The sequence below is a fragment of the Enhydra lutris genome, unplaced genomic scaffold (assembly GCF_002288905.1).
Source record: "Enhydra lutris kenyoni isolate GAN:26980312 unplaced genomic scaffold, ASM228890v2 scaffoldscaffold21, whole genome shotgun sequence".
Lineage (NCBI taxonomy): Eukaryota > Metazoa > Chordata > Mammalia > Carnivora > Mustelidae > Enhydra > Enhydra lutris.
Genome location: NW_019154105.1, coordinates 72,871,884 through 72,896,273, shown reverse-complemented (window position 1 = coordinate 72,896,273; position 24,390 = coordinate 72,871,884). Strand labels below are relative to the sequence as shown.

General features: G+C 42.9%; 1 protein-coding gene across 1 annotated transcript in view; it reads right to left on the bottom strand.

Moving 5' to 3' along the window:
* LOC111149077 (mastermind like transcriptional coactivator 3) overlaps positions 1-24,390 on the bottom strand; it is a 398,580-nt gene that overhangs the window by 146,117 nt on the left and 228,073 nt on the right. The window contains exon 2 of the mRNA XM_022505984.1: positions 16,813-18,351. Coding sequence (XP_022361692.1) covers positions 16,813-18,351 — 1,539 coding nt within the window. The remainder of the gene's footprint in view (positions 1-16,812; positions 18,352-24,390) is intronic.

Sequence of the window (24,390 nt, the reverse complement as noted above, 5' to 3'; positions counted from 1 at the left end):
TATTTATTTTGATTTCAAAAACACATTCGAATTTTTACCACAGTGGATGAAATGTGTTTGTGATCCTAGGAAGTCAATCCCACAAAATGATCTTCTTGTAGCAGGATTTCTCGTCAAGGTGCATGCATTTACTACCTCCAAAAGACAGCCAGTTTTCTCAATTAAAAAGTGTATAGAAGAATAACCCTTGAATTTGATCATTGTAACTTGGACAATGTGCCACTCTATCAAATATGAATGGGAATGTCTGCTGTTATTATTTAAAAATTATTTTAAATCCAGCTTTTACTAGAGGATAAACTTCTTAAAGGCAGGGACCATGCCTTTTTCGTCCTTTTGTCATGCTCACCATAATGGAAATACGGCTTGCATGCAACTGGTCCTCAATAAATGTTGCTAGGTGATCCGCATTTGAAGGGGAAATGGAAAGAAAAGCCTGGAGGACTGAAAGGATTTGCGTGCACGCATCTTGCTGTGAATAATACAAATATGGAGAGAAGTGACTAAGTGGGCAGCATGGGCACTGAGGGCTCCGGCCCCTGAAACACTTAATAATCGGAAGTTCTAATGTGACTCACAGCAGCACCCGCTTGTACAATGGAGAGCGGAGGGAACTGGAGGAGGTACTGGGAGAGCTCTGGGGGGCTGCAGAAGGGAATCGCAGCACAGAGCACGCAATGCTTTCAGGGGGAAATACTTAGCAGAAGAGACAGCAACAATAGGATAGAAACAGGAATTGCCTTAAAGTGAAAAGGTAAGGGAGAGAATTCTCAAAGCGGAGGTGAAAACTCACGCGACTAACAAGGTTGGGTTTGGCATGGACAAGAGCAGGGCTCAGATGCTAGGTCCTCCAAAATTTTTTTTCCTACTTTAAAAGCGAAGGTTTCTTCACATGTGAACACAGAATCCTACATTAATTCTCTGCCAGGAGGCATAGTTTTGATATTTGGTCTGTGGCTGCAAAACGTAAGCAGCAGCAAATTTCTAGTGTATTTGGAGCCTATGAATTTTTTCCCTCTGCCCCCCACCCCTCTCTCTGAATCGGCCACACCACCCTGATCCACATTTCTGCCACCAGGTTCTTCCGATTCTAAGCCTCTCTGTGCCAAGACCACTTAAGCATGCTATGAAATGTCAAAAGCCTTGCCTGGTACCCAGAGTTCACAGATAGGTCCAGAAAACTCCTGACACTCCCTTTGGAGGGTAGAACTAACTAATTCCCATCCCCTGGAGTGTGAGTGGGACTAAATGATTTGCTTCAAATGAACAGAATAATGAAGATATGAACATGTGTGTCTTCAATATCATGTCATAAAAGTCACTGTGGCTTCTTCCTTGCGTTCACTTGAATCACTCATTTTGGGGAGGTCAGCTGCCATGTTACGAAAACACGTGGTGGGGGAACTGAGAGCTCCAGTCAGCAGCTGTGTGAGGGAGCCCCTGGGGCAGCAGGTCCCCCAGCCCCACTCCAGCCTTCAGATGATTGCGGCCCTGGCTGACAACCTGAGGGCAGCCTCCTGAGAGACCCTGAGCCGGAAGCCCCCAGCTATGCTGTCCCTGGATTTCCTCAGACTTATGTGGAAAGTAAATGTCATCTTAAGCTGCTAAATTTGTAATCTGTTACACAGCAATAGAGAACTATACAGTAAATTTTCCAATAGAACTCTTATTTATTTTGAAGTTTTTTGTTTTGTTTTAAGTTTTATATAAATTCCAGTTGGTAGGGGCACCTGGGTGGCTCAGTGGGTTAAAGCTTCTGCCTTTAGCTCAGGTCATGATTCCAGGGTCCTGAGATCGAGCCCTGTGTCGGACTTTCTGCTCAGCAGGGAGCCTGCTTCCCTTCCTCTCTCTCTCTGCCTGCCTCTCTGCCTACTTGTGATCTCTGTCAAATAAATAAATAAAAATTTTTAAAAATTCCAGTGGGTTAACATACCGTCTAATATTAGTTTCAGGTGTAGAATTTAGTGATTCACCTCATCCATACAATACCCAGTGCTCAACACAATATGATCCTTTCAGTAGATGTAGAAAAAAACACTTGACACAGTGTAACAGCCATTCATGATAAAAACTCTCAACGAAGTAGGGTTAGAGGGAACATACTTCAACATAATAAAGGCCATATATGAAAAACCCACAGCTAATATCATCCTTAATGGGGAAAAACTGAGAGCTTTCCCTCCGTAGTCAGGTATAAGTCAGGGATGTCCACTCTCACCACCGTTATTCAACATAGTACTAGAAGTCCTAGCCTCAGCAGACAACAAAAGGAAATAAAAGACATCCAAATCAGCAAGGAAGAAGTCAAACTTTCACTATTTACAGATAATATGATAGTCTATGTAGAAAACCCGAGGGGCACCTGGGTAGCTGTCAGTGAAGCATCTGACTTTGGTTCAGGTCATGATGTCAGTGCCCTGGATGAAGCCCCGTGCGGGGTTCTGCACTCAGCTGGGAGTCTGCTTGAGATTCTCTCTCTCCTTCTCCCTCTGCCCCTTCTCCTGCCCACGGCTTCTGTCTCCCAAAAAATCTTAAAAAAAAAAAAAAAAAAAAAAGTAAAACTAAAGAAAAGAAAACCTGAAAGACTCCACCAAAAATCTGCTAGAACTGACATATGCAATCAGTGAAGTCACAGGTTACAAAACCAACACAGAGAAATCTGTTTCATTTCTATACACCAGTGATGAAGCATCAGAAAGAGAAATCAAGGAATCGATCCCATTTACAACTGCACCAAAACCCATAAGATACCTAGGAATAAACCTAACCAAAGAGGTAAAAGATCTGTACTCTGAAAATTAGAAAACTCTGATGAAAGAAATTAAAAGAGGACACCCCAAAGAAATGGAAAAACATTCCATGCTCATGCATTGGAAGAACAAATATTGGGGTTAAGTTTTAAAAGTTTACTAAAATGCCCATTTAAATCTACATGCCCCCAAGAGAGAAAAAAGTTTAAAGCATTAGTAGTTTTCATTTTATTGGGAATACTTGTTTACCTTCTGCTAATACATGAAAAGTTTAGATGTTATAAGTGTTCGGTTAAATTTAATCCTGCCTTCCTTTAGCTTCTGATTTTGACAAAGACAAATGATTCTTCTCATATAATGAGGTTCCCAAAAACACCTTAGACACTGACAGGCCTAGAAGAGTCTAGGAGACCTGGAAGATAAGGGGTGGGGAAGTGGCTAGATTTTCTATTGAGGTGTTTTTCTTGTTTAATCTCATTTATCACAAATGAACGAAAAAGGGTGACATTTTCATATTGTATACTAAAATATGACAAATAAATAAGTAATTTTTATTTTAAACAGAAGTAAATGCAGGAAGAACAATCTTGGTATAGCTGGGATGAAAGAAAACGCTTTAAAAAAAAAAGATTTATTTATTTATTTGACAGACAGAGATCACAAGGAGGCAGAGAGGCAGGCGGAGAGAGAGGGGGGAAGCAGGCTCCCCGATGAGCAGAGAGCCCGATGCGGGGCTCGATCCCAGGACTCTGGGATCATGACCTGAGCCGAAGGCAGAGGCTTAACCCACTGAGCCACCCAGGTGCCCCGAAAGAAAACTCTTTTTATGAGCATCGAAATCTTGCTAACAGTTGCTCTATATAAGGGAACATTAAAACACGTTTACTACTTTGCAGCTCCTATCCATATAATTTTCACATGTTTCTCCTGGAATCTTTCTATCCTTGTTTGGATAGATTTATCCAATCCACTGGGTAAATGGATTTATTATCAATGCCTCCACCAACTGAGCCACCCAGGAACCCCTCAACAGACATAATAAATGTCTGTTGAGGGGTTCCTGGGTGGCTCAGTTGGTGGAGGGGCTGAGTGTCCAGACTCTTGGTTTTGGCTCAGGTCATGATCTCAGGGTCATGAGATCGAGCCCCGAGTGAGACTATGCTCAGTGGGGCGTCTGCTTGAGATGCTCTCCTTCTGCCCCCCCACCCCCCAACTTGTACTCTTGCACATGCTCTCTCTAAAATACATAAATAAATCTTTAAAAAAATGTCTGTTAAATGTATGAATGGATGAATGAATAAAGTTGATTTAGAGGAAAACTGAGGCAGAGCTATATTCTCCCGGAGATTAAAAAGGTATGAATAGCATATGATACAACCAGTGTTTTCAATTTAAAACACACACACACGCAAACAGGACCTACCATGGGCAGGTCTGATGGTATTCTAAATGCTTTACATAATTTAAGACACAGAATTGTCATAATGATCCTGTTATTATCATCCCCATTTTCTAGACACCTAAAGCTGACAGAGGGTGGGAACTTGCCCAAGGTTGTGCATGGAATGAGTGGTCAAGTCAGGATCTGGACATGCGTCTGAGCTTCAGTACCGGCCCTTACCACCTCCCTACCAAGGCCGTTCCCGACCTGGTCTCACCCTGGGGCTCCTACCCAGCCAGTTCCCAAGTCCAGGGAAGGCGGGAGTGTGGGGAAGAGAAAGTCCTGCAAAGTGATGAACTGGGCCTGCTTTGTGCTGTTTTGGGGAATTGTGTTTATTCACGAGTTGCTCTCACTAGACCACCAATTTAACACTCTGCCAACTGTCCAATTATTCGTGCTCACGTGGAGAGAAGTGGGTTCTTCTCCAGCTGCACACCTTTTTTTCCCTCTACATAATTAATGAAGCTCATCAAAACCCTAGAAAACAAGCCCAGAGCACCAGCCACTCTCATTGACATGTTAATAGGGGATCAGGTGCTCCTGACCCTACCAGGAGATGTTTATGTGGCTTTAGCTCCGCTCACCAATGTTCTATGCTGATGATAGGATAGGGATGCTTAAGGGCTGAGCTCCTTCCCCTGATCAGCGGCCACAGGACACACTAATGGTGGCGAAAGTGTCTGAAGGTGGCAGACCACATGGATCAGGTAAATACTAATGCCGAGGGCACAGTGCCTGCCATGTGCAGTCTGTCCAGAGGAGGGACCCAGCGCCGCTGTGAGGACGCCTCCCTGGCCCCTGGAGGACAATGGGAAGCGAGAATCTATTTTGTCCCGTTTAGGATTACAGAACTTTCCAAAGATGATGTAAAGAGTAAGAGGCTTCGAAACAGCACAACAATTCTCATTTGACTTTGCCTCTGATTGCCCTTCTGAACACGGCTGATTTTATGGTTGCCCTAGACCCTGCCTGGCCGAACACGGTGGCCACCTGCCACAGGTGGTTACTGAGCACTTGAAGCATGACTGCTCCAAACTGAGCTGGGCTGGCACTCTCAAAAACACATCGGACTCCAAAAGACTTGGCTTGAAAAAAAAAAAGATATAAACCATCTCATTACTAATTCGTATACTGATTACGTGTTGACATAATAACATGTTAAGACATCGGGTTAAATAAAAATATATTAAAATTAATTTCACCTGTTTCTTTTTGCCTTTGGTAATGTGGCCAACGGAAATTTTTGAATTCCACAGCTTGGACCTGTGGTTTGCGTTCTATTTCTTTCGGTCCGTGCTACTCTCAATTTGGAACACCTCCACCTGTTACCGCTCGCGCAAAGGCAGAGCGATTTTCCAGGTCTTTTCTCTGGGCTCTTCTGCCGCATTCACGAAAGGCTGACTACTAGGTGATACTGAAACCAGCGGACTCTCTGTACGTAATGAAGGCTGTTCTACCGCAGACGTGAACTGCCTTCCAGAACCTTCTGTCAGCCTGACAGCATAACACTCCGCTCCCTGACTGGCCACGGCACGAGCACACCACAGCACTGTGGGGTATGTGTAACTCATATTCTTACAGCACGGACCTGAGAAGTTGACCCTCTGCTCTACATCCAGGAGCTTTTAGAGAATGGCAGGTACACCTGGAGCCCCTCCCTGTGGGCGTGCTGTGAGTGGATAACACAGGGTCGGGCGGCAGAGGGGGCGCGGGAGGGAGCCCTGGTCGTGCCTGGGGAGCATGTAGGGCTGTGGCTGCCGTCCATCTGCTCAGAGGGGGTGCCTTTTTCCTAATTCTCACCAAGGCTCCGGTAAAACTTGTGATGGCCTGAGATGGAACACTTTCTATACCATTTTCCTTGCACCACTGTCCAGGCTCAGTCTGGCACTGAAAGAAGTTCTTGGCTTAATAATAATAAGCCCATTAATGTCCTTTGTATGAACTGGCTGGAGCCCAGTGCCGAACAGAAGCCCAAATAAACTTTTCAATATCTCAAATGCAAAAGCAATTAGAGGATGCAAGTGTGTTTATAAACCTCTTCTAGACAATTATAATATTAATAAATGGGAGTTATCAGTTTAGATACTATTTGGGGTCAATATTTAATGTTTTGGAAATACAAAGTATGGTAACTTGCATAATCTCATGAAACATATTAACTAATCATGACAGTGTATCAGAAATCTAATGAACATGAAAGGTATTTTGATTCTTTATGCATTGGGTCAGATGCAAGCCATTTGGTGTCATAAAAAAGATGAATTCCATAGGAACTTGCTCAGGAACCAAGATATAATACAATAGCCCTGTATAGGAAAATAGCTTTTTTTTTCCCCCCAAAGAGTTTTATAACCTGTAGAAAAGCTAAGAGTTGCTATAAATAGTTCAGGAAGGATGACATAATAGGTTTTAAAACTTGAAACCCTGGACCTCTAATATACTTGCATGGTGACTCTCTTTAGAGGGTGCTCTCTTTAATAGATAAGATGTGACCGAGTAAATCCTTAATATAGAAATATTACACAAAAATGATATGTCTGTTACGACTCTAAAGAAAACAAATACTTTCATAATAATGTGAATTTATTGAAAAATAAAAGCTTGCAAAAACAAAAAGCCCAACTCTAAAACACAGGAGGAGGAGCAGCTATTTGAGGCTCGATTTAACACAAACCTTTAAAAAATTGCTGTAAGTTTCCTTCATACCTTTTGCTGAGTGGGGAGCAAGTACCTTACCAAATGGGAAACACCAATCAGAAGAATAAGGTAAATAACAACAAGTGTTGGAATTGCTTTTTAATACAAATAAGATCTGATATTTAGATTCATATATGACCCGCTTGTCATGTTTCAGAAACTGTTACGCCGCCCCAGTATTTAATCTTATGATCATAAATATTTGATTCATGGGGCACCTGGGAGGCTTAGTTGGTTATGGTCTGCCTTTGGTTCACGTCATGATCTCAGGGTTCTGGGACTGAGCCCCGAGTCTGGCTCCCTGCTCAATGGCGAGTCAGTTTCTCCCTCTCCCTGCCTCCCTCCCTGCCCTCCCTTCTTCTCACATAGTCAATCACCAAGTTCTATTATTTCTTTCTTTCAGTTACTGCTGTGTCCATTTTCCCTTAAATTGTAAAGGACGCATCCAGACAGAGATTCTTACGATCTCAAATTTGAAATGGTAGAAAGTCCCCTAAGTGTCCTCCCATGCATTTCACCAAACTGTTCCCCAACACAAACCTCTCTCCCCAGCCTGGTTATCGTTTGCACTGTGCCCACTTAAGGAACAACCCTTTGCTTGAAGGAGAACGCCCTTCCACTCGCTCACCATCCAACCTAACTCCTCCTGATCATTCATGGTCTACTCAAAGCTTATCTCCCCATGGAAGCTGCTCTTTTCTACTCCAGGCTATACTGACCTGCCTTCTCTCTGCCCATAATCCCTAATGTAGAATTTAGTGGCATTTAACCGCTTGCTGCCTAGTATTGACTTAACCTGTGTGCCTCCTTGTCTCCTTGACCAGAATGCACATTGTGGGACACTGTAGATGATGATATTCTAGTATCTCTTTTTAGTTTCCAACATTTAGAATTTTAGAAGTGAATATACACAGGGAGAAGTTGCTTGGTCAAGTTTCACAATTTTCCACACTTGTGACAGACCCTTAGGCTAATAGATTCTTGCCAGGTAAACACAAAGCCAGACCTACTCTCTGAAGGGCAAATACACTGGATACCCATTGGGAGGCATTGGACAGGGGTCTCGGGTGCAGTGAATGACCTTGAAAGGAAAGGAATGTCAAACTCAGGAATGAGAATGAAATTAGGCTTCCAACACCTTCCCAAAGCTCAGGAACACCTGGGAAAAGTGCCTGAATTCTATCCTTGATAGAACAGTGTCAGCAGAGTTGTGGCTCTACTAATGTGTATGTAAGCATTCTTGCCCCACAGAGGATGTCCCCAAAGAGGCCCAAAGGAAGCTTAAGTGAGTTTCCTTTAATGTGTGCTCTTCCCTTCTATGGCAGAGTGTCTCTTCCTATAGGTCCTGAGGACACAAGGCCATGTTCTCTGTCGGTCCTGAAGCAGAGGCATGGACAGATAGCCAACTGTCTCTTGGAGAGACAAAGGACACTCCACCCTTCACCCTGGTGGAACTGGAGGTCATGGTGGAAACGAGGACACAACGCTTTGTGTTCTTAAGAAAATCAACAGGAGTAATTCTATGATTTACAAAACACAGCTAGAATCTACAAGATTTGATCTCTTAAAAAATTTCACTCTGTCCTAAGACAAATCCATTAACTGCAGAGTAATGTAATTTTCCCATCTTGCCTGAAACAACGCAAGTCTTAGAACCTACAAAGTTTATAGTTCCACAGAAAATATTTATGCCATATTTAAGCATATATAAGTATTGAGTGTGAAATAAACATAGGTTGCTTTAATTGCAGATTCAGAGTTGTCTTACATACAACATCTCCATTAGAAAACCGTAGTGGTGATGGTTTCATTAAAAAGGACACTCCCAGGCCCCATTCCAGACCTACCGACCCTGAGTATTTGGCAGCAGAGTCCGATTATCTGCATCTTGAACAATTTCCCCAGATGATTCTTGGGCCACCAAAAGCTTTAGAACCACTGATTGTTGGGGTATAAGCTCTCTAATTAAGCAAGAATACTCTTGTCCCATGAAACCTTTAAAGGGTATTCTCATAGGGTACCAATTAAACCTCTTTCTTGCACAAAACTATCATAAAATAAATTCCTGAAACTTTTCTTTTCTGCTGTTTACTCTTAGCCTCATATTTCTAAGACTCTGACAGATCATCAATCAGGATTTTCAAAATATGCCAGTGTGTGTATGGAAATGACTTATTATACCTATCAATATGAACATTTCATTTATTACCTGGATTTTTGTAGCACTTTGCCCACTGGTTTCCCCTCAGCTGGGAGGCCCTGGATTTAGTCAGTGATGAGTGTTCTGTCAATATTTTACCTTGCATCGGAGCTGCCAGATACTATTGGCTTTGTCAGGGTCATGGAACCTAAATTGTTTTTATAGTCCTTGAAGTAAGTCAATATTTTCAAGATTCTGAAAACCATTCAATGATTATAATCACGAGATCTCATTTTAAAAAAGAAGCAGGATGATCGTGTTGACACTGCTGTCCTTTCAAACATATGTATTTGACATATGTAAATTTTATAGTAAGGGAACACTTTAATGACACCAGCTCCATTAAAGTCCGAAATGTTAGAAACAATAATGTGAAATTTGCTGTAAAACATAAATTTTAATTTTAGACAATATTCGATATTCAGATAGAAAAATGTTGAAAGTCACTGAGGGAGCCTCTGGTAGGCTGAACACCCACATTTATCTTGGCTTCCTCCAATGCCCCATAACAATGAAAATAAAGGGATAAAAATGATTAAACATTCAAGAACAAAGAGGATGGGAGAGAGCAACAGCAATTGAGTGGTATCAACAAAATTTTGGAAGATGAAAATCAGATGGCTGAGTGGTAAACAATTAGCAGCTTAGAGAAAGCTAAATCTAAGCCTGCAGTAGGGGAAACCAAAAATAAAGCAAGACGATTCAAGCCAAAGAATGCTATAAATTCTCAGAAATTAGAAGGACCTCTAAATACCAGGGTGGGAGGTGGGGTGTGCACAAAAGGAAAATTGGTTAAAGTCCTGTATAATTAAGAGGTGGACCAGATATACTCCCCCAGACTGGAAGAAGGAAGGTGCAAAACTTGACAGAGAGATGAAGCCGCAAGTCTTTGGAATTCTGAATCCCAGTCATACCTGAGGGTGAACTGAGGAGCTGTAAAAAACAGGGAGATTATAATGAAAGTCTACATAGCATTTAGTGAAACACTCCTCATCATCCCTACCAGCTACCAACTCCCTTCCTCTGCTCAGCTCCAAAAAGCCAGCCTCCAGACTTAACAACTTTCAGCAGTGAGACTGAAGGAGTCTTTTTTGACTGGCCACAGGGCGGAAAAAAATCTATAGACATTGACCCGGTGAAATGGCTGGGTTCTAGCCCAATCCCGCTATAGCAAAGCCCCACATACGACAAGCCCTGTGTAAGCCCGGAGAGCAACTAATTAGCTATATGATATCTCATTCTTAAAATAATTAGACATTTGAGAAAAGCTTCTAACATGAAAGAAAGAAAAATCAAATGAGCATATGGGGAGAGGGTGCCTGCAAGAAAGAGACAAAGCAGAGAGCATGAGAAAACTTATTTAATTTAATGAATTTGATTTAAATGATAATACCCTTAGATCAAAAAGGGTAAATCAGAGAACAAGAAAGAACTTCTGAAAATTTGAAATGTGAAATAAAATGAAATATTTAATTTTCGAGTTGGAGAATAAAGTTAAGGAATCCTACAGAACATAGAACAAAAGGACAAAGATACAGAAAGTTGAAAAGATATGAAAATTAGAGAATAATTCAGGATGTCCAATATATGATGAATATTATTTCCAGAAAGTTAAACATAGAGAAAAAGGAAGGGAGAAATAATCAAAGAAATAACACAAGAATATATCTTTAGGATATTCTTCCAGATTTTTAAAGAAAAAGCTCATAGTACCAGGCACAGAGACACAGTGAATGAAAAATGGTTACATTAAGGCGTATCATTACGTAATTTCAGGAATACAGAGATTTGAAAAGCTCTCAGAGTAAGGAAAAAAAAAAACGGTCACACATATAGTAGAAGAATCCAAACTTCACTAGATTTTTTAACACTATGATAAGCCACAGGATCTTGAAGAAATGTCTTTGAAATTCTGACTGAATGTTTCTTTTCTTTTCTTTTTTTTTTTAAAGATTTCATTTATTTATTTGACAGACAGAGATCACAAGTAGGCAGAGAGGCAGGCAGAGAGAGAGGAGGAAGCAGCCTCCCTGCCGAGCAGAGAGCCTGATGTGGGGCTCGATTCCAGGACCCTGGGATCATGACCCTAGCTGAAGGCAGAGGCTTTAACCCACTGAGCCACCCAGGTGCCCCGACTGAATGTTTCTTAACTATAATTCTACATCTGGCAAACTATCAATAACACGTGAGGATAAAGTTATTTTCAAAAATAGCTTTTATTAAAAAACAATCTTTTGAGCACCTTTTCTGAAGAAGCTCTGAGGATGTGCTTTAGTAATTTGAGGGACTAAGCCAAGAAAGAGGGGGGGGAGGGATCAAGAAAACAGGTAATGAGATATAGAGAGGAGTGAAACATTCCATGAATAATAGTGTGGGGCGGTTGCAGTATTTCAGTTAAGTAGCAGACCAAGAAAACTATAGGTAGAAGAAGACTGGAGCAAGAGGATATAAACCTTCAGGGGAAACACTGAGGGAAAGAAAGAAATATCAAGGAGAGAAAGAGAGAAGAGAAGAGGGAGAGAGAAAAAAATAGGAAAGAAAATATAAGAAAAATAGATTATTTGATGTTTGATCATAGCTCAAGTTTTACAGAGTCGGACAAGTTTGAGGATGGATTGAAGGTAGGTGTTAGGACAGCACTGATTTTTTTAAAAAAAGAGGCTATTACTAATTCTAAGGAAAACAAAAAGTTGTATAGGAAAGGAACTATAATCATAGTATACTACATAATGACACTGTGATGTGATATGCAAAAGCCACTCATGTAAATAGGGAATACTTTAAAATCATAATTTGTGATATATCTAGTTATATTGAGAGTTTAGGGAAGAGAAAGGGAGAGACTCTGTGTGTGGGGGTTATGTTTGTGAGGAGGTAGTATAAGCAGGTTAAATCCTCTTCTACAGAATCAAATTACTGACAAATTGAGAACCAGCAGTTGAGGGAGATAAATAAGAGAAAACAACGTAAGAACGGAGGGCATGAAGCAGTAGACTGCTGTTTCTCCTCAGAAGCCTTGCAGTATTACTTAATTTTCAAAAACTATGTCATTTATTATTTGAATAAAATAAATATATTTTAAAAAACTAACAAAGGGGCTCCAGGTTTTTAAAGTTAAGGAAAATGTACCTTTAAAGAGATTTCCAGGATGGCTATGAATACCACAGCTCTGTTCTTTTCGTGGAGATTTTATGGCTAAAAAGCTCAAAATAATATACCTCACATGGTACCCCACATATTTTGGTAAAATAAAATTGAAAGGGGAAAATATTCTACAAAATACAAGCATACGTGCTTCACTGTGATATACACAGCCACACAGAGCAAACACACATGTAAAGAATAAAGCAGCACAGTAGTCTATAATCTATCTAGTCCTAAGAGAGGAACTACTAAAAACTGACATCACATTTTGGAAATTATTCGCTTTCCACTATTCCATGCAGGAATTATTTTTGGGCTTTGGGTATCCCTGTCACCTTCTTTGACCAGCAAACAGTCATTTGCTTTTGGTTTACTTCTTTCATGGTTGCTCCATTGTTTTTTTGTTTGTCAGACACAGAGACTGGGTTTGCTGTCCCAGCAATCTCATTGTTGTTCTATTGGTTCAAGATAACCACCTCCTATCAAAGGATTCTTTTTAGACCTGTCTTTCCGGTTCTTCTATTTGATCTCAAAAACAGCTCTGTGTTATTTTTGCTAATGCTCTCTCCACTGGAGCTGATCATCAAGTAAACATATTTTTGGCTTGAACTTTGATAACTGCCATGTTTAATGATTTATTAAACACGGTTATGTTGAAGACACAGTGTTAGGTACCATGAAAAAATAGCAAAAACAGAGAGAGACACACACAGAGGCAGTGGGAAGGAGAGAAAGAGAAAGAGAGAAACAGAGAGATCCTGTCTTTGAGAAATGAGATTAGAAAAAGATAATAGATAGACATGACCAAAGTAAGTTCTGGTTATTTCAATTCAGAAACACAAATTTTAAAAATTAAAGAGAAATCAAGAAGGCCCAGTATATGATGAAGTTCCAGAGAGTGAAAAGAAAGAAAGAAGAAAATGGAAAGAAGAAAAAGATCAAAGAAATAATACAAGAACATAACCCAGAGAAGATTCTGAAGCTTGTACTGGTGGAAATTTCATTGACTGCTTCACTGTCACTGTTTTAGCTGAAATTTGATGGGAATTAAGAAAAGAAGCAAAAGAGGATGTGGAGAGAGAAAGGAAAAGAGAGTGAGTGTGCAGAGTGGGTTTTATAACTATCTCTAGAAGCAGGGAGGAATTTACAAAAAATATACGTAAATTAATAGAAAATAATGGTATCACCTCAATCCAACTGACTAAGTGGATAAATAAGGATTTTTAAAAAAGAATTAGTGGAGCATAAAAAAAAAAAAAAAAACAGGGAATTTTCTTTGCTTAAAATGTTTCTTTTTTTTTTTTTTTTTTTAAGATTTTATTTTTTTATTTGACCGAGATCAGGAGTAGACAGAGAAGCAGGCGGGGATGGGGGGGTGGGAAGCAGGCTCCCTGCTGAGCAGAGAGCCCCATGCAGGGATTGATCCCAGGACCCTGAGATCATTACCTAAGCGAAAGGCAGAGGCTTAACCCACTGAGCCACCCAGGCACCCCTTAAAATGTTTTTTTTTTTTTTTTTTTTTTTTGCTTAAAACATTAAGAAGTATTTTTCCTTAAAAAAAGGTATTTTTCCTGATGGTAGAATTAACATACATACATGATAGAAAATTTAGAAAATTCAGTAAAGTGTAAGAAGAAGATAATAATCACAATTTTACCAACCCCAAATACCACTCCTAATATTTTAGTTATTCAGTATTTTTCTACACATATCAAAAAACACAACCTGGACTGTAACATACAAGCTATTGTATGATCTGATTATTTTGCTCACCTTATGAGCATTTCTATGTGACTAATCACTTATTAATATCATGATTTTTGTGTACATTTCTATTTTTCCAAAATATTTATTTTGGTCCCCGTTTCTCATTACCATAAGCTTGTTTTATTACCATGAGCACAATCTTTGGACATAAATCTTTGTTTAATTTTCTAATTATAAGGAATAAGATGTAAATTCTGAGTAGTCGCATTACTCGACAAAACATACTTGAAATTTTGAAATAAGCCTTTTTTTGTTTCTAGTTTTTGGTTCCCTCTTTAAGAAAATATCCAGGTAAGTGAGAAATGGCATCTTCTGAGAGAAATGTCATTGTCTGCAAACATCCCAATCATGTAAACATCTGTATAAGATAATCACTTTGAAATAAATGTTTCCGTATTATCGGCTTTGGTATTCAAGTCATTCATTAAAACTAAGTGTTGATCATGGTCCTCATGGCCAACAAAGAGTAAAGGGAATTTTCACTAGCAACAGCAGAAAACAAATTTGAACTATACCTATGTATAATTATATTTTATATCTTGCCTGTAATTTGAGCTCGTATCTGTGCAATGTACTCGCATACAGTGTAATTAACTATTCTGAGAGCTATGTAAATACTGCTCCACAATCAGGTGAAAGCATGAAGTAAATGGGATGTTTGCAGAAAGATATTCACATGTTTATATATGTATCTTGAAGCCTGTTTCAAACAGTGGTGAGTTAATATTTCATTAAAAAGTGTGCTTTTGCTTGATGGTTCTTTTTGGGGTTAAGAAGTGATTCTTCTAATAAGGCCTCCAAAAGGCAGATTCTGTCCACCCTGAAAGTACCTCGTGACATGGAAGGAAAAGAGGAGGAGCCCAGAGATTTAATCCAGAACACCATCACTTTTGTTTCTACACTTGACTGAGTCCTTTCAAAACATGACCTCTGCAGCTCAGGGCTTCGGTTACTCGTAGTTAGGCAAGCATAAGGACCTGAAATGAGTACCTTTAAAATTCATGTTCCAGCAAAGACAAGAACTTTGTCCCAAGTTAGCAAATTTCAAAAGACATTTAGTGAGGGTGGGGAGTGAGGACGGGTTCACACTGCACCCGCATGTCTGCAGAGTCTGTGAGTTGGAATTAATCATCTTTGGTCTGGCTCGGAGGAAATACTTCACGGGAAAAACAGCAAATGCAGCAGCACAATTTGTATTAAGATTACCAACAGACCATTCTGACAGCTTGTGATCTCATAAAGAAAGCCCTGACGTGTCTGGGCTACAACAAACATCCCTGTGTGTTGCCTGTATTTTTGCCTCCTTCGAAACTTAATATTGAAGTGTATAAAATGTTGCATTTTCCAATGGTGCTTTTTTTTTTTTTTTTAAATGAAACCAAGATAAAACATAAAAGCTCACATTTCAGTGCTGTTTTTCTACCAAGCTACTGATTACAGCTGGTGTAAACCAAGCTATATTTTTATTCCTCAAGACAGAATTTCTTTGGAGCTGGCTGGCATGTGAAGACAAGACACCACTGTGAGGTTTGGGGCTTGGAAGGCTGTGAAGGACAAGAATCAAGCCACAGAGCCCAGGCCTGTCTCTGCAGGCCAACACCACCTCCTGCTCTACAGCCCCCGTCAAGCTCTGGGGGTGGGGTAGGGCGGGGCAGCGGAACCTGGAGATGCAAACAGTGCTCTAAGATCAGCCCATAGTACTTCCCAGGGCTTCTAACGCATCGTCTGTGGACACACACCCCAGCACTAGTTAGAACCTGTTTGCACGTGAAAGCCCTTACAGCAAAGAATTTTCTGCAAAATTCCCAACTACCACGCAAATGTCAGAATCCTGAGAGGACTGAGGCACAACACAGCCACTGGTAATGAAAGGGTGGCTCTGGTGAGTTCACCCATGTTTGGAGAAAAGGCAGAACAGTGCATTTCCCCACTCCTGCAAGGTAGATAAGCAGCTTGCTGGGGGTGGGGGGAGGATGAGGGGACTGAATGCTTGTCAGTAAGGATTCACACCCCAACAGGTTGCCGCTCATCTTCCCCATAAATCACTGAGGGCCCTACATCCCTAAACCAGGATGTCCTGAAGAAAGACAGAGGGACAGAGTAGAATTTATTTTGATCCAGCACTAAGATATATCCACTATTAGCTTTTCCTGAATGAGAGCTGAATGCATCGGGAAGGCTTTATTGCACTCCCTAGTCATGCCACGTTGAAACAACTTCTAATTGTGCTAGTCCCGCAGCCAATGCTTAAGCGCGGAATGGTCCTACAGAAATCTATCCTTCACTTTGAAACTACAGACAACGCTCCCACATTTAACCATCGAGAATCCACAGCTCCATTATTCACAATTCAGTCAGATAAGGCGGAGGTGGTTTAGGGCCTTATGAAACTGCTGCGGAGATCCCTAAACACTCCACTCTCGCTCCCACCCTGAGGCTAAGCCTCTATGACCTGGGAGAGAAGCCACAGAAGGAGCAGCACGTTTTACCCTGTGACCTCTATGGCCTGCCTCTCTCGAGTGAGAACTTGATCGTCATTTCTGCTTCTTTATCTGCTGGCAGCAATAATAGAAGTTTGATTCGCATTCAAAGACAGGAAAGTCTATGATACCAACCTTTTCCATCTCGTAGGAGAAAGGGAGAAACCAAACCAAACCAAAACCTAAGCCTGGCCAAAGCCGAGAGGCTACACGGGAAGGATTCCGCACGCAGGTAACGAAAGGCCGCCGCCACGGGAGCGCGCAGAGTCCCCCATGCCGGGCCTGAAATGCACCACCAGCGCTGCTCAAGGTGCCGCTCACTTTCACACTTACCTGACCGTGGGATGCAAGCGCAGCGTAAGCCATGGGCTGAGTCATCACTCCTTTCTGCTTCATGAGAAGCATGCGCTTCTGCTCCTCACTCAGGTGCCCCCGGGGAGCTTGGAGCTGTGGCGGCGGCGGGGGCGGGGGTGGCGGCTGCTGTGGCGGGGGTGGTGGGGGCGGCGGCTGCTGGATGTAGGGCATCAAAGGGTTTTTGTTGGGGTTGGCCATCGGGGGGGTCATCCTCTGACTCAAGTCTGCATTAAAATGGGTCAGAGGCTTAGTGTTGCCGTAGGTGAGAATATTGTGCTGTTTGCTTAAGGAGTTGGTACCCAAGTTATTTGGCTGCTGATTGATCATATTCATGTGGTTCTGCGGGAGGTAGTTATTCATTGTCGTCTTCTGCAGGTTGTTGGCCATGGGAGGCACTATGGGGTTTTGGTTGTTAAAGGCTTGGGGGTACATCATTGGGCTATTTGGTTTTTCCGCAGCGAAAGCTGCTCCGTAGGGGCTGGACGGGGGCCCTAAGGGAGACCAACTGGAAGTCTGGTTTGAGTGTTGCTGCTGCTGCTGCTGCTGCTTCTGTTGCATGAGTTTGGCCCTCTGTTGCTGCTGCACGGCCATCTGCTTGAGCTGCTCCGCTGGGGACAGGTCGGAGCTGGCCACAGCCACGGGGCCAGCTGCGGGACCGGCCACGGGCACTGCTACGGGATTAAGGAGATAACCGTTCCCAGGCCGCGGTGGGGCTTGGCCTGGAGTGTGGGCTTGGTTCGGGGTCTGAGGGGACGGGACAGCGCAGTTTGCTGGTGAGCTGGCAGGGTTTGGAGCTGCGGGAGTGCTGGCCACAGAAGGTAAACTCGTGGCCGTGGAGACGGTAGAAAAGGGAGGGCCGGAAGAGGAGGGCCTCGCTTGGGGAGAGCCCATGGAGACGTGTGCAAAAGGAGAGTGAGAGGGGTCGCTCTTCACGCTGGCGCTCTCCTGGGAGAGAGGGGTCTCCGTCGCCGGCTGTGAGAATTCAGGCTCCTTCTTCTCCTCAAAGTCTTCGTTGAACAAGTCCTGTATGTCATCTTCAGGAACCGTGTTGGCCAACTCATCGATTAACTCTTGCCACTCCTGATCATTCAGGTTAATGTCTGAGAATAGCTTGTTCTGATTTGAAAGAGATGTTTCTGATGTGTCTATGCAAGTAGGGTCATCTAGAGGCTCTTGTTTGAGGTCCTTGCCCTGCAGGATGGTGAAGCTGTCCTCCAGGTCACTGCAACCGTTGACCGGAAGTTTGATCTCCGGAAGCCTACCATTCTTACTTAGATCTTCTAGAAGCCCAGGAGTGTGAGTTCCACTATTCTGCAAGGGCAAAGAAGGCTTCAGGTCAAGTTGGTGAAGAGGAGAAGCTGAAGGCAGTGGCATGTTGATGGTTTCCATTCCTGTAGGAATGTCCTTTCGTATTCTCTTGCTCGTTGGAGAAAAACTCCCATCGCAAGCACCATTCTGCTGGTCTCCATTAAGTGGTGATCGAGCTCCTTCCAACTTCCTTTTCACAGTCTCTTGGAGCTGAGAAAGAAAAAGTAAAGAGGGTGAGTAAATTTCCAAGTCATCATTCACTATTTGAGCAAGGTGATGCACGACTGCTGTGAACTAACTTTTAAATGCTTTATCACACATGGGAAAGAAGTCCTACGTCTAATTTCAAGAGTGGCCAGGCTTCAAATTCTGTGGGAAAAGGTTTATCCAAAAGAAGGGCTCATGAGGCTAAGAGATAGAAAACAAAATAAAGATTGGAGGGTGGGGAACAAAGGAAAAAAGACAGTTAAAGGCAGTACTTCTCTTAACAGCTGAGAATCATCCATTATTATTTTCCAAAGCAACGCAAAATGTGAGACTTGTCCCCAAATGTGTTATACTTGAGAAAGATGTTAATACCTATTGTAACTTTTCTCACCTCTTAGCTGAAGACATCAAGGAATTAAATCAACAATATTTTTAAAAACACTAAAAATCCTCTAAGCATATGGAATTTAACGTTTACTGAATAGTGCAGAAATGAAGACTAACGGTTGACATAACCCACAACTTCTCTTCAGTTCTTATTTACTTGACCGCCCAGCACCTCGTGATGCAGCCTGCTCTGCTCTAAAAGCATGCTTCCATTGTTTTCCATGCTATCACATATTCCTGGATTTCCTTCTTTCTCTCTGTCTGCTCTTTCTCAGGGTCATGTGTGGTCTTCGTTCTTTCTAAATGACGGATTCCTCATTGTTTGCTTGTCAGCTTTTGTTCCTGCCCACTCTACGTGCTTGCCTACGTGATTACCGCCAGTTCAACAGCTTCAACCATCTTCTCTAGGCTGATGACCCTGTTAGCAATGTACCCAGTCCAGTCTTCCGTGTGGAGGTCTACTACCTCAGCATCCTCTTCCTGGATGTTTCATAAGCATGTAAAACTCAGCATGTCTCAACAGTAAGCTCATTATCAAACATGATCCTCATGATCTCAGCATCTACCCAGTTCCCTACTCAATATCTACTCACTTACCCAAACCGGAAACCTGAGCTTTCTTCTCAAAATGTCTCCCATCACCAACCACCAGGTCCTATGGATTCCACATCTAACATATCCCTCTAATATACCCACTCAACTCCAACCTCACTGCCACTATCCGAGGCCAGGATACCATTTTATCTGGCTAGATTGTTGCAGTACTTCTAACCAGCCTCTTTGCCTTGCCTCCATTCATCCTCCATTACTCTTTCATCTGTTCCTGTATCCATTGCTTTGCTCTCCAACAATCTATTCTCTATGCTGCCAGCTCTTTCAAGAAATATCTAGCTTTTCCTGTTCATAACTCTGTAATGGTTTCCATTGCCTTTGGTTTGAAATCCAATCTGAGCCTGCTTCACCTGGTTTCTGCTCATCATTCTGGGCTCATCTGGCATCTCTGTTCAGCGTTACCTCCTTGTCCCCTGCCAAACATTTTCTATCAACTCCCTTGAAAGTTTTTCAGTTTCGTAGATGTGCCAAGCTTCCTCCCACCTCCAGAGCATTGTCTGTGTTGTTTTCTTTTCTTGGAACAAACTTCTCCCCACCCTCGGGTTAACAGCTACCCATCCTTCAGATTGTATCGTAGACTTCCCTTCCTCTAGGAAATCTTCTTACAACCCTTCCCCACTCCAGCTACAACAGGTACCTTCTTTGACCTGCCTATACTGGGTTGGATATCCTGGAATAAGTTTTTCCAGCACATTCCACTTCCCCATTAGAGCTCCTGCCATACTTTGGGGCAGTTTCTTGGGTGTCTCTTTAGTGAGCTCCAAGAAGGCTCTGACTGATTTGCTTACCGCGTACCAATGGGGGCCCCATCTAGTGTTCGGGTTCATAGCTGCAGTTAATAAATAATGGCAAACTGAATGATTAATTCTATGGTCTAATTCAGGAGTTGAAAGAGGTGAGTTTTAATCAGAGCAGGAGGCAGCCCCACCGACCATGAGGAATACCTGACTTTGTGTGTGTGTGTGTGTGTGTGTGTGTGTGTACATATGCGCATGTGCATCCGGCTTATTTATAGGAAAGCTCATGTTTGCATAGATTGCTAGCAACAAGCGTGCAATCAAATAGAGGACCCCGGTGTGCAAGACCTGTGATGGATGAAGCTGTGTGATGCTCCTCTAGCTCAGGCAAAGCACCACCACCCAGCCTTTTGGGCAGATCCCTGAGGCTACAAGAGAGTTTTTTGCTCAAAAGATAGCAGGTCAAAGTGGACCCAGACCTCCCCGGTGGGGAACTTGTGCAGCAGGAGTCCGCAGGCTGTGGTGCCTTTACTTTCCTGTTCTGTGGGAATATTCACCACTGGAACTTAACTAAGACCTAGAAACTGAGGTTCACTGGTAATGGAAACTCTAACCCTGGAGCATGTGGAATGTTGTGTCCACATAACTGGACTTCTCAGATAAGTCCAGTTAAGAAACTCTTGTTAACTCTATGGATTTATTAACTATGAACCTAATTCATCCGTCTGCCCCCTTCCTTTCTGCCGGACAGGGGCCAGTGTGTGGGGCTCCGGTCAAGGAGCTTAGCACCGGGTAGGTACTGAGGGAGTGCCTGCCGAATGACCAAGGAAGACTAACTCAGGTTAGAAGGGGGCGGTTAGTAACTTCACAGAGTGGAAGGCGGAAGGCAGGAGGACACGGGGAGCAGAGAAGAGGCAGAGCGGTTGTCCATGTAGGCACTCTCCTATTCCAGCAAAGGCACAGTGCACCACAGAAGCAAAGGAAGAGAGGAGCAGAATTCCCCCTGACCCTGTTCTTCAGCGCTCCCACGTGGAACCGCCAAGGCTCTCAAGGAGTCCTACCTATAATAAAACCAATCCGCAGATGATGTGGGGGATTCTACGCAGGGCCACTTTATTGCTGTTCTCTCATAACTAGAGAATTCCACTTCCAAAGTCAACAGAAAAAGTCCTTGAGTGAAAACCAGTCTCATGCTTGCTCCTCAATCTTATATTTTCAATCACAACACCAAACACTGTCTGCAGTCACTTGGTAGAACCCCAGCCTTGCCGAAAACAAAGGCCTCACCGGGACACACTGGCATTTGACTTCAAAGAAGATAACCGGTTCGATCCATCGTATGAGGTGGAAACTGTTAGAAAATTTTGTTATTTATTGAACAGCCCTGGGAACTGTGGTTCTGAACACAAGTATGGCAGATACCTGAATGTAGCTCCAATGCACAGCAGCAAGTTCAAATATCATAGCTTCAGTCCTTAAAGAAGAGAAGATCTGGGGCCCTTGGCACCATCTGAAGTGATGTTAAAAAATATATATTTTAAAAATGAACCTGACTTTATTTTAGAAAGTTCAGGTCCATGATTCTGTTTTTGGCTGTGAAATAGATGGGGCAGGATGGGGAAATAAAGACAAGTGGTCTGTTTGTTTCTCTGTAAAAGAGTGGTGCCTGAGACCATGCTGAAGGACAGGTCTAGCTGGAGACCCCAAGTTTCACCTCTTCCCAGCTGAGGGAGCCTACCTGGGTGAGGCATACTGGGCAGTAATACAGAAAGAAACAGGAGCCCTGGCTCTGTAGTTACAATGCCTGGGGTCAAACCCGAGACCACCCCCGCCCCCACTAAGAATTAATACATATAAATGTTGTCTGGTACTTAATACATGTTAGCTGTGAACCCCTCCATTAGAAAGTGAGTTACATGAGGGAAGGGATTTTTCTGTTTTGTTCACTACTGGGTCCCCAGTAGTGCAGAGTTGATAGTCAATCACTGTCTTTTGAATGAATGGAACCTGGAAAACTTACTTCACTTCTCCTCCGTTTTGGTTTCCTCATCTGCAAAATGGGTTAATAATGTCTAGCTTATAGAGTTAGTGCAAGAACGAGCTTAAATGCAGTAATATGGACAACACTTAGCTTCATGCCTGGTACCTGGTAAGCCTCCATGGTAAGCCTTAGCTATTGTTATCTTTAAAATTCGGTGATACCGGTAGTTCCAACTGCAAGTGAGATCAATTACTTCCTGAATCTTCAAACTACAGGTAGGTAGAAGGATGATATTTCTGTTCCTTCTTTAGCTTGCAAAAATCCTCACATTTTCCAAGCATCTGGTATAGTTTTTTTTGTTTGTTTTTTTAATATGGACAACAAAAATGAAATTTGCCATTCAAACTTAAGTTTGAGCGCTAATGCATTCGTGTTCTAGATTGTAGAGTAGCACTAGGTCGTGGAGGTTCAAATCGAATGCATTTTCAGCATGTGACCTGAATGGAGCTGCTGAGTATTTCCTTCCCCTTGAGGGCCTCACATTCTCCACTGCTGGCTCCTTGAGCCAGTATCCTGACATACAACATTTGGAAATATAAGAAAGACGTCATCAAATATGCTATGTTGTGGTTTTATGTTTTGTCTAGCTGTGTCCAAAATAGTTAGAGCAATCTTAGCATCCCTACTGTCTGTCTCATCATCATCTGCTCTACAGGAGGCTGGTCTGTGAGTCGAATTCTCTCATGTCCCTCTTGGAAGACAGAAGGCGAATCGGCAGGAAGAGACAGAACCTGTGAGCTTGAGAAGGCCGAGGAACTCTTGAGAGCTCTGCTCAGTGAGCAGGACAGCCGACTGAAGAGAGGGGTATCCTCGTGAGCCCTGACCACCCACGGACTCAGGTAAGAGTCTCGTCCCAAGTGGCTTCCTCTTGTGGAAGTCCCAGGTCCTTCTGCCTTACAAAGCTGGAAGCTTCTTAGTGTGATTTGTGCCCCTGTGGAAGAATCACAGAAACTCTTTCTTGAGCATCAGCTCCCTTGTTCCTGTATTACTATTATTACGTGTAAATGTTTTCTCCCATGAAGGGAGGCTATGGCGCCAGGGCCTGAAGTACGCTGTGCATCCCATGCCTGTGACAATATGGGCCGCTGTCACGTGTCAGTTCCTCTGACGGAAACAAGTCCTCCAGAATGGCTTCGGCATAAGTCTCTCATCTACAGCGTGGCTTGATAGCATGTGTTTCTGTGAAACCGTCATGTGTGTGTATATGCATGTGGGAGACAGAGACAGACAGACAGAAAGGGGGGATGGAAGTAGGGGGAGAGAGGAACTGAGAGACACAGGAAGAAATTGGGAGGCGGAGAGAGACAGAACGGTTTGGGAGGGCTGATAGGACACTTGCAGCAGTAATAAGAAGAATAGCTTTGCCTTTGGGGTTATAAAGCACTTTCACCCAGGATCATATTTTATCCTCCTATGAAACCTTGGGGACAGGTCATGTGCTGGTCTTCCCGCTCAATGGGGAAAAGGTCAGTGTTTTGGAGAAGGTGGAATGGGGAGAGGTAGATAATACCCACAACAGGGATGAGTTCCCTAGCTAGGGTTACCAGGCCTCTGCTGACACGGAGGGGTTTCTTAGGGGGCCCCTGGGTCAGCATATCCATGGAAAAGAGATTCTTTCTGCCTTTCGGCTTTTAGCAGCGCTAGTAAGATAAAACAAAACAAAACAAAACAAAAACCTCATATTGCCTCGTCCTTAATTTTGTATGAAATTGGGCAGGTCGCGGAGCCTGGGAGTAAAGAAAATGACACTACTATTAATAATGAAGCCCTTTAAGATGAAAGCCATTGGGGTAAGCCATCAGATTCCTGCCTCCTATGCCTAATGCTTGTAAAAAGTAGGGTTTATTATAACTATCTTATGGAGAAGGAACCTCAGGCATAGTGACATTATGCGCGATTACAAAATGACAGAGCCCAGGTAGGGGGGCGGTAGGGAAAAGTGGAAGGGGGCTCAACTCAGGTTCAAATTCAGACTCAGGCCTGACTTCAGAGCCCACACCGCACCCTCACCTGGGGTGGAAAATCCTGGCTGTGCCGTCCTCCCTGGCACTGGACTCCGACGCTGATCGTCAGAACGCTCTCTCGTACTGTTTTCAGGAATCATCCCTGATCCCATCCTCTCCCCACCACCCACACCCAATTAAACCTCAGGAACTATCTGTTCTTACCATCTACGAATTTTATTTTCATCTTCCACCCCCCAATGCCACTGCGTTCGTTCAGATCGTCAACACTTCTCGTGATTTTTGCAGCAGCTTCCGAATG